Source organism: Oncorhynchus nerka, linkage group LG24 (genome assembly GCF_034236695.1).
Source record: "Oncorhynchus nerka isolate Pitt River linkage group LG24, Oner_Uvic_2.0, whole genome shotgun sequence".
Taxonomy (NCBI): Eukaryota; Metazoa; Chordata; class Actinopteri; order Salmoniformes; family Salmonidae; genus Oncorhynchus; species Oncorhynchus nerka.
Genome location: NC_088419.1, coordinates 60213640 through 60233226, shown reverse-complemented (window position 1 = coordinate 60233226; position 19587 = coordinate 60213640). Strand labels below are relative to the sequence as shown.

The window sequence follows — 19587 nt, the reverse complement described above, 5'->3', positions numbered from 1 at the left end:
CAAACGACTTAATTTCAACCCAAAAAATATGTGATGACGTTGAATCAACATGGAAAACTAATTGGATTTGCAAAAAGTCATCAACATAAGGTCATTTAATATTTTTTTTCACCCAACTTTTAACGTAAATCCAATTACATGGTGAAATTCACTTTGAATTCACGTTCGTTTACAACTCATACAAATGTAAATTAAAACTAGACGTTGAAATGACGTCTGACATAGAAAACTACACACAGAGACTACTGGAGTCTAAAAGTAATTAATAATCAAATCCCTCCACCCCAGCTACAGTAAGTGATACCGTGCTCTTTTTAGCTAGTCAAACTTCAGCATCCCATTCGACATTTGGCCGCTCATGACTCTCTTACTAATTGTTTGAGAATGAGTTTGGGAATACGGGATGAACCCGCCCTATTCCAGGTTGGGGAGAAATTAGTTGAACGTTTCAGAGAAGTCACAGAAGGACCACTAAAAAGTTTGACGTATGGAGTTGTGGGCTTTATCGGAATGAAACTCTAGCGGGAATTAGTCTACAATAAACTTTATTTAGATTATCCGGAATAAAATATGGAATCGATGCCACGACGCAATGAATATTTGGTTATCGAAGCACCACTTTTTTAATGACCATATCTGTCAAAAAGCTATAGAAAATATCCATATGCTACAAATTATCTGCGTTGGAGTTGTAAACTGTCTGACAGGTAAGATTGATTGATCTTTATAATTTGAACTAAATTCACCTTTTCATAACAATGATGAAAATGCTGTTTCATTCTAGTGATATGTGTGGCACAGTGAACTTAAATGTTTCAAACGTTACAATAAGGATTTAAAAGTGCCTCGAAGTAATTATGGAACATGTAAATTACCATCCATGACATCGTCTATTAAAATGGGAAGACTGGGAGAAACACATTCTATCAAATATCGAGAATAGTACGTATCCACATGTTCTTAAATAACTTATTTGAATACAAATATAAATACTATTACATAAAAAAAACTAATCTTAAATGGAATTTATGATTTTATCATTATTAATTTAAACATTACCATAGAATATACATTTTAGGCTCCTAAAAGTTTTCAAACTAACCGAGGTGTGACACAAAGTTATTTTATCCGTGTATTAGTATAATTATTTGACTATCTTCCCATGAGTTTAATCAACATATTTAATATTTCAATCAGAATAAAGTTCTTACTTAATTAGCAATACTCATTTTAACACATTTTATCCAACAGCTCCCAATAAAGTGTGATAACAACAGTGCCAGATGTCAGTAGATCCTCTGTCTGCAGTCTGCTGTGTTGTGGCGCCCTCTGCTGGGTGAAGGGGGAAGGCCAGGGCAAGGCAGGATGGAGAATGTGTTTGAGGAGGGGATGAACCCTGTGATCGTGGCCCACTACAACCACTCTGGGAAGTGGGGTCGGCCGAGGAGCAGTGGGGTCTGTAAGACTGCTGTCCTCCTCCTCATCTGTATCCTAATCGTGCTGGAGAACGTTACAGTGCTGCTGGCGTTATGGAGGAACAAACGCTTCCACAGCCGCATGTACTTCCTCATCGGTAACCTGGCCCTATCTGACATGCTAGCCGGGGTGGCCTATGTGGTCAACATTTTCACCTCTGGCGGCAAGACCTTTTTTCTGACACCGGCCCAGTGGCTGGCAAGAGAGGGCAGTATGTTCGTGGCCCTCAGTGCCTCCACCTTCAGCCTGCTGGCCATTGGCATCGAGAGACATATGACCATGGTGCGGCTGCGTCCGTGCGAGGCAGCGGGACGGGGGAGGTTACTGGGCCTGCTGGGGGCATGCTGGGCCGTGTCAGTGCTGCTCAGCGCCCTGCCCTCCCTTGGCTGGAACTGCCTGGAACACCTGGCCTCCTGCTCTACCGTGCTGCCCCTCTATGACAAGAGCTACGTGGCCTTCTGCATCAGCGTCTTCAGCGCCCTGCTGGTGGCCATCATCATCCTCTATATCCGCATCTACCGCCTGGTGACGTCCAGCGGGCGGAGGGTGAGCAGCAGGCCCTCGGAGCACTCACTGGCCCTGCTGAGGACGGTGGTAATAGTTCTGGGGGTGTTTGTGATGTGCTGGGCCCCACTGTTCCTGCTGCTGCTGCTGGATGTGGGCTGTAGCCCTGAGCGCTGCCCAGTGCTCTACCATGTAGACTGGTTCATCGCCTTGGCCGTGCTCAATTCAGCCGTCAACCCCCTCATCTACACATTGTCCAGCATGGAGATGAGAGCAGCCTTCTTCAGGCTGCTGTGCTGCTGTCAGCCTCACCTGGAGGCCCCAGCCTCTATGGCAGGCAACCCCCACCTGGGGACAGTCATCCCCACGGCCGAGAACAGCAGGTCCAGTGTGGCTGGAGGAGGGAGTAGGATAACGGGGGCTGCCAAGTCTCTGACCCGGGGGAAGGTGACCACGCCCCTGAACTCTAATAACCAGGGCCGGCCGACCTGGTGTCAGTGGTGCTGGTCAAGGCTAGTGCACTGCCGTCCCTCAGCAAATTCTGACTTGACAGCTAATTCACTGTAGACTGGTCCTAGATCTGTATGCGCTCTAGTAGTCTAGCCAACTCCTCTGACTATCGTTATCATGCGATGTCTGTCATAGTTGGCTAAAGCACATGCAGATCTTGGACCAGGCTAGATTCACACTGCATGGGTAACTGGCAATGCTGTGAGTGGGCATGGTACAGGCATGGACACTGGGGCTATTTCAGTATGTATTGGTGAAAGTATTGACTGAAGAGACCTTGGGTAGACACTCAGATGAGGTTTGTACTGATGAACTTGCTGTAAAGCAGGGGTTCCCACGTTTTTTTGGCCCCTGACCCCTTTTTGAAACTTTTTTATTGGGTCTATGACACTCTATTACAAATCAGTCTGACAGTATTTCAATCTGAAGTGCCTGAAGTGGCTCTGTCACTCAGAAATGTATTCCAGCTTCTGCCTGCCAGCTGTAACACTTGGTGTAGGCTATCTGCCCCTCCCCTTTGTAGCATAGGTTACTGTAGCCCACTGACGATGTTACAAGAGTCATTCAGATATTAGAGAGATATGTTTATTGGAGAAGAATGGATTGACTTTTTTAAATGTTAGTTAAGGATACTATAGTTATCACATTTCACAATGGATTTATTAACTACAAAAAGGTAAGACGTGTTTTTAATTCTAGTGCTGCTCTGCACACACAAGCTAGCTAGCTAACGCTTGCAATGCTCCATTAATAAACCAACTCGGAAGTTGAAAGACATTTGAAGTTCCTCCATAGAACCCGCTCCTCCGTATAGGTATAATTCTGGGGGCCTAATTCAGATAATGCATGTCATAACAAGATGCCCAGTGCTTCAAAGGAAGCTTCCTCCATTCTCTCTCACCCTCAAAATTGATGTTGCATCTTGTGTCCTACACTGTGTGTGTTTGTCTTTCATTGAGATTAAACCATGCTGTTAAAATGTGCTCTCAACAACTTTCCTATACAGCTAAAATTGCTTACGCGTTCCACAGCAAGCTGCTTTATTTTCACTGATTTGTTGAAGTAATTTAATGTCGAGCTAAATGTAAAAAATATATACACTACAAAATATGTGGACAGCCCTTCAAATTGGTGGATTTGGCTATTTCAGCTACGCCCTTGCTGGCCAGTGTAGAAAATCGAGCACACAGCTAAGCAATCTCTGTAGACAGACATTTTCAGTAGAATGGCCCATACTGAAGAGCTAAGTGACTTTCAATATGGCAACGTCATAAGATACCATCTTTCCAACAAGTCAGTTTGTCAAATCTGGGTTTGGCAGATGCAAGGATAACGCTAGTGCCAACTGTAAAGATTGGTGGAGGAATAATGGAATAATGGTCTGGGGCTGTTTTTCATGGTTTTGGCTTGGCTCCTTGGATCTAGTGAAGGGAAATCTTAACGCTACACCATACAATGACATTCTAGATGATTATGTGCTTCCAACTTTGTGGCAACAGTTTGGGGAAGGCCCTTTCCTGTTTCAGTATGACAATGCCCTTGCGACTGAATGGAAGCAAGTCCAGTAACAATGTTCCAACATCTAGTGGAAAGCCTTCCCAAAAGAGTAGAGGCTGTTATAGTAGCAAAGGGGGGAGTAACTCCATATTAATGCAAATGGTTTTGGAATGAGATGTTTGGCGAGCAGGTGTTCACATACTTTTGGCCGTGTAGTGTATATTTCAGACGTTTAAAAAAGAATCGAAAGGAACTACATAAACTGGTACTTTTGGGGGTTTGAAACTGTTCAGAACTTTCTTTTTCTGGTCGAAACATTGGAACAGAACGAAAAAAAAATTCAGCTTGGGGTCAGAACTAAATGATTGGAAAATAATTTTGGTTCCTAACCCGTGGTTTGAAGTGACTGAAATAAATCAGAAAGGTATTGGAAAGTTCAGAAGATCATCAGGCAATAATGTTGATGATGTATGATCTGTGTAGAAAATAACATCATTGTTGAGGATGTTCTTTTCTCCCCCAATCTAATTTAGTGCCTGGCCTTGTCCACTCGGTTCTAACTGCTTATGGGTATAGTACAGGGAAGCAGTACAGTACGTACCTTTGTATTCCTGTGAGTCTTATCTTTCATATTTTGTAGGAAGAAAACAGAAACCTCTCTGTTTATTACATCCGCATCTAGCGGCTACTGGAGGTTACTGATATAACCCCTGTTCTATGAATGCTTCATTAATAAGCGCAAATGCTTCATTAATTTTGCAAAGATTCAAATGACATCATTTACATTTACATTTAAGTCATTTAGCATCCAGAGCGACTTACAAATTGGGATGCTAAGGATCTACTCTTACCATAGCTCATCTAAAGCCACTATTTTGCAAAGACATTCAAATGACTCACATTGAACCTTTGGGCATGCCTTGTATATTAATGTACTTCATATTTCATAACTATGGAACACAATGAAAAATTTTCCCACAAGACATGTAATAGAGCATAATATAGCTTTATCAACTATCTATAGTGTGAAAATTTTTCCCACAAGACATGTAATAGAGCATAATATAGCTTTATCAACTATCTATAGTGTGGGAAAAGTGGATTAATTGTAATAAACTGTTCGTATGTGTGCAATAGAGGATGGGAAGTTTGCAAATGAAAGTAGGATCACTGTGTATTGCACATACAGTGTATATATATATTTTCCAATTCACCTGCCTTTCTCTTTCTAGGACAGTTCAGTATATTTATTTTCAATGAAGACTAGGCCTTCCCGGTATGATGAACAGTGTACTAATCCATTATGTTTACGCCTTAAATGGTACAGTGAGTCAAATACTGATTTTGTAATGATTTGAAGTTTGCTGTCAGAGTAAAGAACATGTGTCAACGTTGGTTCTGGTTCCTCTCAGCAACATAGATACAAGTCACTCACGCTTCCACTAACCACTAGAGAGTTGTATTACAATTACCTTTACATCTTGTGTGGTGTCTAAATACCAATTGAATAAAAACTATAAGCTTTGGTAGCTTGTCATGATTTTGTAGGTTAGACTTTTACTGTTAGACATCGTTTATTGGTTGAAATATAACCAGATCACAACCAGACGTCTTTTTGACATAATGAAAAATGGCTTATTTTGGTGGATATCTGGTTTTTAGTTGATATCTGATTGAACTACTGACCTGTTATCTAAATGCTACTAGATTAATACACACCAATCTATATAAACATGTGCATAGTGTTTGTGGGCCATGCACCCATTGCATATAAGACACTGGAGCCACTATAATTATTAAAATTGGAGTAATGTTCTTTTTCAGCAGGGTTTGCAATTTTCTAGCACAGTTGGCAAACAGCTGGCGGTTAGGGTCTCATGAAATACTGTATTTAGCTCAGCCAGTGAGCTAGATCATTTTGGTTAATCAAAATCACAATTTCCAACCAATGCTTGTTATTTGATATAAATAAACAAGTATGTTTTCAATGTGGCAGAGAAGGTCCAGATACATTTAGGTCATCCATTTCTGTTCAGTCAATATACATTTTCAGTCAAAATTCACAAACCACAAACATTTCAACTTGAGAATTCATCCGGTGTTTGAGACACTGGGATCATAAGCCTATCAAAACAAAAACATAAATAGATTTTATACTTGGCGAATGTACTTTCCTCTCTGACAAGCCTTTGTGTAGCCATTTTGTAAGGTGGAAGAACTGACTGTCCATATCAATGTCCTTCTGCTATTCAAAGATAGTCTTTGTGCTAGTAAAGCAGTTTGCATAGGTTCTACCTAGTGGGCAAAAGCTGGTTGAAAAGACGTCAGAATGAAGTATGGTTGAGAAAGGACAAGGTTTTTTAAAATATATTTTTACTGACCAGAATATTACATAATTTTTCTCAGCACCATACGACAAGTTGGTCATTATTGTGACCACTATATTATGTGTACATTATGTAGCCTACTTGTCATAGTTAAGACCTCATCATAACCTGGTAATGACCACATGACTACAGCTTATTACCAACACTCTTAGAAAAAAGGGTTCCAAAAGGGTTCTTCAGCATCCCCCATAGATTAACTCTTTTTGGTTCCAGGTGTTGGGTTCTGAGAATATGAAACATACTTATTCATGTCACTGAGGGAGAAAGGGGAATGTATAACTTTTACATTATGTCAGAATATGTTATTATTAGCCATCAGGGATCCTACTGTATGGGAGGGATCCTCTGGGAGGAGAAGAGACAGTCTGGTACTAGCCACCATGACAGCTGTGAGTTGGGGAGTAGTGAGCACTTTGGGTCAGAGGTCAGGTCAGATGAACTGAGGAAGAACAGATATCACTAAGGTTCTGTCTAGCAACAGAGATGCATTGGCTGCTCAGATGTGTAGGAGGAGACTCAGCAGGAGAAAGGGTTAAATGTCAGTGCTTGTGTGAATATGTTTTTGTCTGTTCAGCTGTTCTATCCTTTGGGATGAATAAACTTGGTTTAAGCTTTCATAGTGTTCATCGAGTTCTTACTCTGATACTTAGAACATACATACACAGGGGGAAGCCTTTTGGTTCCACGTAGAACCCTTTTCTTTCCATGTCAAACCCTCTGTGGAAATTGTCCTATATAAAACTCAAAAGGGTTCTACCTGAAACCAAAAGGGTTCTACCAGGAACTAAACAGGGTTCCTCAAAGGGTTCTACGGTTCTCCGATTGGCACATCCGAATAAACCTTTTAGGTTCTAGATGGCACCTTTTTTTTCCTAAGAGTGTACTGTAAAAAGTATTGCAGAGGATAAAGTTGTATATTGAAAACATTTTACATTTACATTTGTATTTGTTTCCATTGTCACCAACATATTCTTACATTTTAAAATAGATCAAGCAATGGCATACAGTAATTGTTTTATAAATGTCAGCATAGAGATACTGAGAGTATATAAAGGCCCAATGTTTTTGTGGACACTTTGTGGACTCAGCTGGCTAAAAGTATTTCCATGGTACTAGTTGAAGAATTTTTGTGGCAGTTATAGCTTAAGGATGTTTTAAAAAAAAGAGTAACTTGCTCATATACATACTTTGCGTTCTTCTCCAACACGGATCAGGGGCATATTTCAGGACTTTCCAGAGGGCCCACAACACATCAACCTTGTGATTTTTATGGCTTTTCATGACACTTACTGTATGTATAAAATTAAAATAAATAACGATTGGCATAATGTGAGCATGCAGGACACAACATAACAGTAACACACAGTAAAATATCTAACAGTCAATCTACTAAAATTGGTAGCAAAGGTATGTTTGCTCCTCTGTCTCTTCGTAGTGATGTCAGACAGGAATTAATTGGTCATCAATATGAAACATTTTAAGAAAGAGGATATCACAATTAGACTAAATGATTTGCTTAATACCATTAAATGTTGTAATATTCAAACTAGAGGTCGACCGATTAGGATTTTTCAAAGTCGATACCGATTATTGGAGGACCCAAAAAGCCGATACCGATTAATCTTTTTTGTTGTTGTAATAATGACAATTACAACAATACTGAATTAACACTTACTTTAACTTAATATAATACATCAATAAAATCAATTTAGCCTCAAGTAGATAATGAAACATGTTCAATTTGTTTTTTGTTTTAAAAAAACAAAAATGTTGGAGAAGAAAGTAAAAGTTCAATATGTGCTATGTAAGAAAGCTAACGTTTCAGTTCCTTGCTCAGAACATGAGAACATATGAAAGCTGGTGGTTCCTTTTAACATGAGTCTTCAATATTCCCAGGTAAGAAGTTTTAGGTTGTAGTTATTAAAGGACTATTTCCCTCTATACCATTTGTAGTTCATTAACCTTTGACTATGTTCTTATAGGCACTTTAGTATTGCCAGTGTAACAGTATAGCTTCCGTCCCTCTCCTCGCCCTCCCTGGGCTCGAACCAGCAACACAACGACAACAGCCACCACATCGAAGCAGCATTACCCATGCAGAGCAAAGGAAACAACCACCCCAAAGCTCAGAGCGAGTGAAGTTTGAAAAGCTATTAGCGCGCGCTAACTAGCCAGCCATTTCACTTCGGTTACACCAGCCTCGTCTCGGGAGTTGACAGGTTTGAAGTCATAAACAGCGCAATGATTGACGCACAACGCGCAATGATTGACGCACAACGAAGAGCTGCTGGCATCTGCCTATCACTCAGTCAGATACTTAGATACTTGTATGCTTGTATGCTCAGTCAGATTATATGCAACACAGGACACGCTAGATAATATCTAGTAATATCATCAACCATGTGGAGTTAACTAGTGATTATGATTGATTGTTTTTTATAAGATACATTTAATGCTAGCTAGCAACTTACCTTGGCTTATTGCATTTGCGTAACAGGCAGTCTCCTTGTGGAGTGCAACGAGAGAGAGGCAGGTCGTTATTGCGTTGGACTAGTTAACTGTAAGGTTGCAAGATTGGATCCCCTGAGCCGACAAGGTGAAAATCTGTCTTTCTGCCCCTGAACAAGGCAGTTAACCCACCGTTCCTAGGCCGTAATTGAAAATAAGAATGTGTTCTTAACTGACTTGCCTAGTTAAATAAAGATTAAATAAAGGTGTAAAAAAATATATTTAAAAAATCGGCACCCAAAAATACAGATTTCCGATTGTTATGAAAACTTGAAATCGGCCCTAATGAATCAGCCATTCCGATTAATCGGTCGAACTCTAATTCAAACAACTTTTTATAAACACACCACTCCATAATCCTGAGGACATTGCCCCAGACAGAGGTTACCCAATTGAAGACAGCTTGGCAGTTAAATGCAAAAATGTTAATGTGTAAACATGCAATAAAGAGAGACAATACATTTTGATATTGTTCAAAAGTTGTCTGTCATATCATTCCTGCAAAAAACAGTGTTAGACATGGGTGTAATTGTCAAATCTCTTCCTCTTCTCTGCAACTGCATGTGTGTTCGAGTTAGCGACAGAGCGAATGAGTAAGAGAGAAATGGGAGAAACTTTACATGACTCACGGGGGAGGTATTTATTTCTCAATTGAGGAGGAAACAGTGGACGTGGATAATCTAGGGGAGTAATTTGCAGCATAGGCAACATCATTTAAATGCGGCGGAGGTGCAATAAATTCCTGAACATTTTGAGGAAATGAGGCCATACCCTGCCAAAAGATGCTAGGACATGCCTCCAGACACCCCAAACAGTGGAAACCATAAATAAATGTGGAGGAAAATACAGTAGATTTATTATGGAATAGAGCAGGGCATTCAGAATGCACTGAGTACAAACCATTTAGACGGCACTGCTATTAAGAGGCTTTCATTGAACATTTATGGCCTCCCCCTCTTCAAGTCAACTAGAACAGTTTTGACCTATTCTTTGCATTCTTCCTCAATCAGAATCTTTCATTATGGCGCTCTTCTGTGGGAACACAAAACCCAATTCAGTGCAGGACTATCTACAGGATTTTACATTTGAGCTCAATAGCATCATCCATAACGGAATTGAGAGAAATGGGAAAACAATAACCATCAACGATATACACTACACGACCAAAAGTATGTGGAAAACTGCTCGTCCAACATCTCATTCCAAAGTCATGGGCATTAATATTAAGTTGGCCCCCCTTTTTGCTGCTATAACAGCCTCCACTCTTTTGGGAAGGCTTTCCACTAGATGTTGGAACATTGCTGCGGGGACTGGCTTCCAATCAGCCACTAGCATTAGTGAGGTCGGGCACTGATGTTCTGCGATTAGGCCCGGCTCGCAGTTGGCGTTCCAATTAATCCCGAAGGTGTTCGATGGGGGTGAGGTCAGGGCTCTGTGCAGGCCAGTCAAGTTCTTCCACACCGATCTTGACAAACCATTTTTGTATGGACCTCGCTTTGTGCACAGTGGCATTGTCATGCTAAAACAGGACAGGGTCTTCCCCAAACTGTTGCCACAAAGTTGGAACCACAGAATCATCTAGAATGTCATTGTATTCTGCAGCGTTAAGATTTCCCTTCACTGGAACTAAGGGGCCTAGCCCGAACCATGAAAAACAGTCTGAGACCATTATTTTTCCTCCGACATGCATTGAGGCATCGTTCTCCTGGCCTCCGCCAAACCCAGATTTGTCCGTCGGACTGCCAGATGGTGAAGCGTGATTCATCACTCCAGAGAACGTTTCCACTGCTCCAGAGTCCAATGACGGTGAGTTTTACCCCACTCCAGCCAATGCTTGACATTGTGCATGGTAATGTTTTTGGTTGTGTGCGGCTGCTCGACCATGGAAACACATTTCATGAAGCTACCGATGAACAGTTCTTGTGCTGACATTGCTTCCAGAGGCAAGTTTGGAATTTGGTAGTGAGTGTTGCAACCGAGGACAGATGATTTTTATGTGCCTTGTGGTTCAGCACTCGGCGGTTCCATTCTGTGAGCTTGTGTGGCCTGCCACTCTGCAGCTAAGCCATTGTTGCTCCTATACGTTTCCACTTCGCAATAACAGCACTTACAGTTGACGGGGTCAGCTCTAGCAGGGTAGGAATTGGACGAACTGTCTGATGGTGCCACATTTAAAGTCACTGAGCTCTTCAGTAAGGTCATTCTACTGACAATGTTTGTCAATGGAGATTGAAAAGCTGTGCGCTCGATTTTATACACCGGTCGGCAACAGGTGTGGCTGAAATAGCTGAATCCACTAATTTGAAGGGATGTCCACATACTTTTGTATATATAGTGTATGTTTCATTTGTGATGCCCCTGCACAAGCATTCATCAAGTGCATTGTGGGACATACAGGCTACAACTCGTGTGAACAGTGTACCATAAGGGGGAATGGAGAGAGAATAGAGTGACTTTTAACTGTAAGGACATATCATCAGTTCGCTCAGACTTGGATTTTGCAGAGTCTCCATCCTGATCATCAACGTGGTATTTGCCCACTCTTGACTTGTGGGATTCATGGGGATCTCCACTGGATTACATGCATTTGGTGTGTGTGGCATTTGGGGTTGTTAGGGGGGGTGCTGTGGTTTTTGAGAAAGGGACCAAGGGAGTGAAAGAAGTCCTTCACACAATTATCACGTGTCAGAACAACTTTGCTCATCTCTCAGGAAATCTGCCCCAGGAGTTCTCTCGTCAGCACAGATCTCCTTTTGAAGTAGAGAGGTGGAAGGCAACAACTGAAACAGTTCCTGCTCTGCACTGGCCCTGTTGTTTTAAAGGATGTGCTTCCAAGTGTGACTTATGAACATTTCTTGTCCATTGGCATAGCAATTCTGCTAGATGAGTATGATGCAAGACGTGGATTATGCCAGTGAGCCTGTTGAGCACAGTGAAGGTGTCTACGGTCAGAGCTTTGTGGTTGTACAATGTCCACAACTTACTCTATCTGGCAGATGAATTACGGTTGTGACGTGAATGCCTTATCAGCTTTTCCATTTGAGAACTACACTTGAAGTCGGAAGTTTACATACACCTTAGCCAAATACATTTAAACTCAGTTTTTCACAATTCCTGACATTTAATCCTAGTAAAAATTCCCTTTCTTAGGTCAGTTAGGATCACCACTGTATTTTAAGAATGTGAAATGTCAGAATAATAGTAGAGAGAATGATTTATTTGAACTTTTATTTCTTTCATTACATTCCCAGTGGGTCAGAAGTTTACATACACTCAATTAGTATTTGGTAGCATTGCCTTTAAATTGTTTTACTTGTGTCAAATGTTTCAGGTAGCCTTCCACAAGCTTCCCACAATAAGTTGGGTGAATTTTGGCCCATTCCCCCTGACAGAGCTGGTGTAACTGAGACAGGTGTGTAAGCCTCCTTGCTCGCACATGCCTTTTCAGTTCTGCCCACACATTTTCTATGGGATTGAGGTCAGGGCTTTGTGTTGGCCACTCCAATACCTTGACTTTGTTGTCCTTATGCCATTTTGCCACAACTTTGGAAGTATGCTTGGGGTCATTGTCAATTTGGTAGATCCATTTGCGACCAAGCTTTAACTTCCTGACTGATGTCTTGAGATGTTGCTTCAATATATCCACATAATTTTCTTTCCTCATGATGCCATCTATTTTGTGAAGTGCACCAGTCCCTCCTGCAGCAAAGCACCCCCACAACATGATGCTGCCACCCCCGTGCTTCATGGTTGGGGTGGTGTTTTCGGCTTGCAAGCCTCCCCCTTTTTACTGTGGATATAGATACTTCTGTACCTGTTTCCTCCAGCATCTTCACAAGGTCCTTTGCTGTTGTTCTGTAATAATTGATATGCACTTTTCAAACCAAAGTACGTACATCTCTAGGAGACAGATCGCGACTCCTTCCTGAGCGATATGACGGCTGCGTGGTTTCATGGTGTTTATACTTGTGTACTATTGTTTGTACAGATGAACGTGGTACCTTCAGGCGTTTGGGAATTGCTCCCAAGGATGAACCAGACTTGTGGAGGTCTACAATTTTTTTCTGAGGTCTTGGCTGATTTCTTTTGATTTTCCCATGATGTCAAGCAAAGAGGCACTGAGTTTGATGGTAGGCCTTGAAATACATCCACAGGTACACCTCCAATTGACTCAAATTAATTCAATTAGCCTATCAGAAGCTTCTAAAGCCATGACATCATTTTCTGGAATCTTCCAAGCTGTTTAAAGGCACAGTAAACTTCTGACCCACTGGAATTGTGATACAGTGAATTATTGTCACGTCCTGACCTTAGTTCCTTTTTTATGTCTCTACTTTAGTTTGGTCAGGGCGTGAGTTGGGGTGGTCATTCTATGTTTTGTTCTATGTTTTCTATTTCTGGTTTTGGCCTGGTATTGTTCCCAATCAGAGGCAGCTGTCAATCGTTGTCTCTGATTGAGAACCATACTTAGGCAGCCTGTTTTCCCACTATGATTTGTGGGTAGTTGTTTTCTGTCTTTGTTTTAGTTACCAGACGGAACTGTTTCGGTTGTTCTTTTTGTTACTTTGTATTTTTAGTGCTCAGTGCTATTGAATAAAATGACGAACACATACCACGCTGCATATTGGTCCGATCCTTCAAAACCGTTAGAATTATAAGTTAAATAATCTTCCTGTAAACAATTTTTGGAAAAATTACTTGTGTCATGCACAAAGTAGATGTCCTAACTGACTTGCCAAAACTGTAGTTTGTTAACAAAAATTTGGGGAGTGGTTGAAAAACGAGTTTTAATGACTCCAACCTAAGTGTATGTAAACTTCCGACTTCAACTGTACCTCTACAAGGTAAAGAAGCTTGTGAGAAACTCCAACAACCCTGTTGCTCAGATACGTATCTACGAGGTTGTGTGAGGTTGACAAAACAAACAGAGGATAATCTGCTGCTCCAATACAGGAGAAAGGGTTCCGTCTGGCTGCAAACAAAATAAATGGCACATTCATGTTGAGGAACCAAATTGTTGCCATTGTGGAGGAGAACACACTATATGGGACACTGTTGTGAGTGCTTTTTTCGCTCACCCTGCAAATCTACTTTGCTTGACATTTTATTTTTGAGAAGCACTAAAAAGGGTAGAAAATAAGTTGTACGTGTAGATCAACTTCAGTGGAAATACAGTTCATTAACATACCACGCAAGACAGGAACAGTTTTGGACCCTTTCCTTCATTAAGAAGATTATTAAGGAACTTTTCATTCTTAACCTCACCAATAAGGTATAGATAGAGGCCTATTTGACTTTTGGAAATGCAAACATTTTCTAACGTGTGAATCTGTTCCATAAGTTTGTGGTACAGAGTGGTGTGGAAGGAGTTTGGACGTGAGAAGGATGGAAAGTAGGAACATGGAAAGTTACTGAGAGTAGAAGCTTCATATTCTGTTCCATGTTTCTGAGGAGAGAGGTGAAAGGCAATTATTAGTCTCTGATAAGGCTGGCCGGATGCGGAACTATGGAGGAGTGAGGAATGCGTCTTGAGGTCAAATCAACAGATGAAGTGAGAAGGAACCTCTGGGAGGCGGGCCCTAGAGGCCCACCACAATGTCTCTCCTACTGCAGTACTATCTGACACATACCCTTCCACGCCCACGAAGGTTTTAGTAACAGGCAGGGCTGTGACTACACCAGTGAGAGGAACCAATTAAATTGCTACCTAGCAACAGAGAGGTATTGGTTGTCTAGATGTGTAAGGAGTTGACCATGCCTATTAGAAGGTTATAAATATATGTGCTTGAGTAATCAAGCAGCTGTATGACCCCGTGGGTGAATAAACTTGGTTTGACCTTTTTCTAGTTGTCCGTTTGAGTTTTTACTCAGTTTGTTCAGAACCGTATGTATTAGACACGTTAAGATGTACAGTAATTTGTAACACCTCAAGCAAGTAGCTTCGGGGGCTTTCGTCATGCACCCTTTTTATGCTCCCTTTCAAAATGAATATACTGAATATTTTTTATTTTAAATATGTAGATATTGGTAGACCTAGTCCTCAAAAACAGAGGAAAACAAAACAAAATAGTTAGTATTTTCGAAATAAAACCCATGATCAGAATGATTAAAACGTTGGAGCTTCATCATCATCTATTTCTAAACACTCAGTTTCCATATCCCCCTGACAAACTTGTCGTGGAGGAAACTGTAATGCCTTTTGATGAGCTCTTCACGACTGTCTTGTTGTGTTTGGACCATGATAGTTTGTTGGTGATGTGGGCACCAAGGAACTTCAAACTCTCGACCCGCTCCATTACAGCCCCATCAATGTTAATGGGGGCCTGTTCGGCCCTCCTTTTCCTGTAGTCCATGATCAGCTCCTTTGTCTTGCTCACACTGAGGGACTGCCAGGTCTCCTCCCTATATGATCACGCCTACCACTGTTGTGTCATCAGCAAACTTAATGATGGTGTTGGTAAGAAGGCACAACAGCGCCTCTTCAACCTCAGGAGGCTGAAGAAAGTTGGCTTGTCACCCAAAACCCTGACAAACATTTACAGATGCACAATCGAGAGCATCCTCTCGGGCTGTATCACAGCTTGGTACCGCAATTGCACCGCCCTCAACCGCAAGGCTCTCCAGAGGGTGGTGCAGTCTGCACAACGCATCACCGGGGGCAAACTACCTGCCCTCCATGACACCTACAGCACCCGATGTCACAAGAAAGCCAAAAAGATCATCCAGGGCGACAACCATCCGAGCCTGTTCACAGCCAGCATCCCAGAGTCGCCTCTTTACTGTTGACGTTGAGACTGGTGTTTTGCGGGTACTATTTAATAAAGCTGCCAGTTGAGGACTTGTTAGGCATCTGTTTCTCAAAGAACAGATGGTCATTTAGGTAGGTTACCTTCGCTTTATTGGGCACAGGGACTATGTTGGTCTGCTTGAAACATGGAGTTATTACAGACTCGTCAGGGAGAGGTTGAAAATGTCAGTGAAGACACTTGCAAGTTGGTCCATGCATGCTTTGAGTACACGTCCTGGTAATCAGTCTAGTCCCGCATCCTTGTGAATGTTGACCTGTTTAACCTGTTTGGGCTAGGGGGCAGCATTTTCACTTTTGGATGAAAAGCATGCCCATAGTAAACTGCCTTCTACTCAGTCCCAGATGCTAATATATGCATAGTATTATTAGTATTGGATAGTAAACACTCTGAAGTTTCTAAAACTGTTTGAATGATGTCTGTGAGTATAACGGAACTCATATGGCAGGCAAAAACCTGAGAAAAAATCCAAAGTGAGAAATCTGAGGTTTGTGGTTTTTAAACTCAGCCCCTATTAGAGATACAGTGGGATATTGGTTATGTTGCACTTCCTAAGGCTTCCACTAGATGTCAACCGTCTTTAGAACATTGTTTGATGCTTCTACTATGAAGGGGGGCTGAATGAGAGGGGAATGAGTCAGAGGTCTGCCAGCAGTCACAAGCTCAGTCACGCACATTCACATGAGAGGTAGCTGTCGTCCCATTGCTTTTCTACAGACAATGGAATTCTCCGGTTGGAACATTATTGAACATTTATGATAAAAACATCCTAAAGATTGATTCTATACATAGTTTGATATGTTTCTATGACCAGTAATATACATTTTTGGAATTTTCGTCTGACTTTTCCACCGGAAGGTTCACGCGCATTTCGATTTGTTTAACAAACGCCCTAACAAAAGGAGGTATATGGACATAAATGATGAACTTTATCGAACAAATCAAACATTTATTGTGGAACTGTGATTCCTGGGAGTGCATTCTGATGAAGATCATCAAAGGTAAGTGAATATTTATAATGCTATTTTCTGACTAATGTTGACTGCGCAACATGGCGGATATTTCTTTTGGCTGGTTTGGGCTCTGAGCTCCGTACTCAGATTATTGCATGGTATGCTTTTTCCGTAAAGTTTTTTAAAAATCTGACACAGCGGTTGCATAGAAGTTTATCTAAAGTTCCATGCATAACACTTGAATTTTCACCAACATTTATAAGGAGTATTTATGTGAATTGATGTGGCTCTGCAAAATCACTGCATGTTTTAGAACTACTGAACATAACACGCCAATGTAAAATGAGATTTTTGGATATAAATATGCACTTTATCGAACAAAACATACATGTATTGTGTAACATGAAGTCCTATGAGTGTCATCTGATGAAGATCAACAGTTAGTGATCAATTTTATCTCTATTTGTGCTTTTTGTGACTCCTCTCTTTGGCTGGAAAAATGGCTGGGTTTTTCTGTGATTTGGTGGTGACCTAACATAATCATTTGTGGAGCTTTCGCTGTAAAGCATTTTTTAAATCAGACACTATGGCTGGATTAACGAGAATTTTATCTTTAAAATGGTGCCTAATACCTGTATGTTTTGAGAAATTTGATTTATGAGATTTCTGTTGATTTGTATTTGGCGTCCTGCCATTTCATTGGCTGTTAGCGAGCAGAACCCCGTTCCCAGACAGGTTAAAGATCTTGCTCACAACGGCTGTGGAGAGCGTGATCACACAGTCGTCCGGGAACAGCTGGTGCTCTCATGCATGCTTCAGTGTCGCTTTCCTCGAAGTTAGCATAACAGACATTTAGATCATCTGGTAGGCTCGCGTCACTGGGCAGCTCGCGGCTGAATTTCCCTTTGTAGTCCATAATAGTTTGCAAGCCCTGCCACATCCGACGATTAAATCTTAGTCCTGTATTGATGCTTTGCCTGTTTGATGGTTAGTCTGAGGGCATAGCAGGATTTCTTATAAGCATCCGGATTAGTGTCCCATTCCTTGAAAGCGGCAGTTCTAGCCTTTAGCTTGGTGCGGATGTTGCCTGTAATCCATGGCTTCTGGTTGGGATATGTCCGTACAGTCACTGTGGGGACGACGTCGTCGATGCACTAATTGATGAAGCCGGTGACTGAGGTGGTATACTCCTCAATGCCATTGGATGAATCCCTACAGTTTATCATGCAGTACTCTACCTCAGGCAAGCAATACCTCGAGACCTCTTTAATATTAGACATCGCGCACCAGCTATTATTGACAAATAGACACACACCCAGCCCCTCATCTTACCAGACGTAGCTGCTCTATCCTGCCGATGCACGGAAAACCCAGCCAATTCTATATTATCCGTGTCATCGTTCAGCCATGACTCGGTGAAACATAAGATATTACAGTTTTGAATGTCCTGTTAGTAGGATAGTCTTGATTGTAGATCATCCAGTTTATTTTCCAATGATTGCACGTTGACCAATAGGACGGATGGTAGCGGCAGTTTCCTGATAGAGGAATTTTAGATTCCTCTATGCTTTAATTTCTAAAACCAATTAGCACTCATTTCTAAATTCATTAATGAATTGTAAGTTCATTAATTATGCATGAAATAGATTGAGACCAGTCTTAAAAGCCAGGTAAGAGCGTTTAATTCCAGAGAGTACTCAATGCTTACACACATTTCCACAGGTTATAAACTGAAAATGACGTCAGCGTTTTCCAAACGTTCCGTTTCACAAACTGAGGGCCCCTCTAACTTTCAAGCCTCCGCGTTATCAGCACGAAGTCAAGGCCAGTCAGCATAAATCAACATTCCCGACCATTTGGAGATGGCCCGTTCCCACCACCTGGAGATTTGTACAACTGAATGAACTAAGGAACAGACCTATTATTGTTACTAACTCCTGACTACATTATATACAATTGGGAAAGGGAGCAAGAGGGATAACTCACATGTACCGTACATTATAGCATTTGGACTAGTCAGTTTCATGATTGGAATGTATACATAATTAGTCATTTCAACCATATTTTCCTCTATCAATCCTCCCTTTGATCAAATATTAAATATAAATGTTTACCCGACTTTTCACCCATCATTAATCAAATCTAACCTTAACTCCAACTGTTTTTAAACCTACATCAGAATCATAACTCCTCTTTCAGGATTTTTTTTTCTTTTTACAATCTTTATTAAAAAACAGTTTAATCATTGAAACAAATTACAATCTAATTCCCCTTCATCTCAACACTATTCTCATCAAACATAAATTCCCCACAAATGACAGATCCGGATTCGTCCACTTCCTCTGTAGACATGCCTTCAGTCCTCCATGGGTCAGAACCTGGAATCGGCCCATAACGCACCATCTGTAGTGTCATTGATCTTTCCAGAGTCCTGGAAACAAGGCCTCGCACACAGGGAATTAGACAACAGCCGCATAAAATTAAAACAGTCATACAGGTAGATACAGCCCAAAACACAGTGATTACAACACTTTTCCATTTTCCAAATGTACTATCAAACCAATTAGTCAGGGAAGGATCCACCCCAGAGTTTTCTGCCAACTCGTGAGCCAGGGTGGTCAAACCAGCTAAGGCTTTGGTCACAGATCCGTCCGGAGCTGTGTTATTCGGGATGAAAGTACAACACATGTTCCCGAAGATCACACATACTCCTCCCTTTTCAGCCAATAACATATCCAATGCAATTCTATTCTGCCAAGCCATCAGGCTGGTTGCTTCAGTCTGTTCTGCCAACCCTTTAATCGCATCTCTGGAATAATTGATAAAGCGCTGTTGATTATAATAAATATAATTAATCCAGTCTACATTCTTATTGAGAGTAGACCACCAAAAAATACTTGACTCTAATCCTGCTAGTATCTGATTTCTTGCCTTGAACTCATCCGG

General features: G+C 41.3%; 1 protein-coding gene across 1 annotated transcript; it reads left to right on the top strand.

The window, feature by feature from the left end:
* Positions 1-347: 347 nt before the first annotated feature.
* LOC115108333 (sphingosine 1-phosphate receptor 3-like) lies at positions 348-4703 on the top strand. Its single transcript, XM_029632532.2, is given in 3 exon segments — positions 348-707; positions 1252-2452; positions 2455-4703. Coding segments are annotated over 2 exon segments (1158 nt in total). The 5' UTR covers positions 348-707; positions 1252-1365; the 3' UTR covers positions 2526-4703.
* The last annotated feature ends 14884 nt before the right edge of the window (positions 4704-19587 follow it).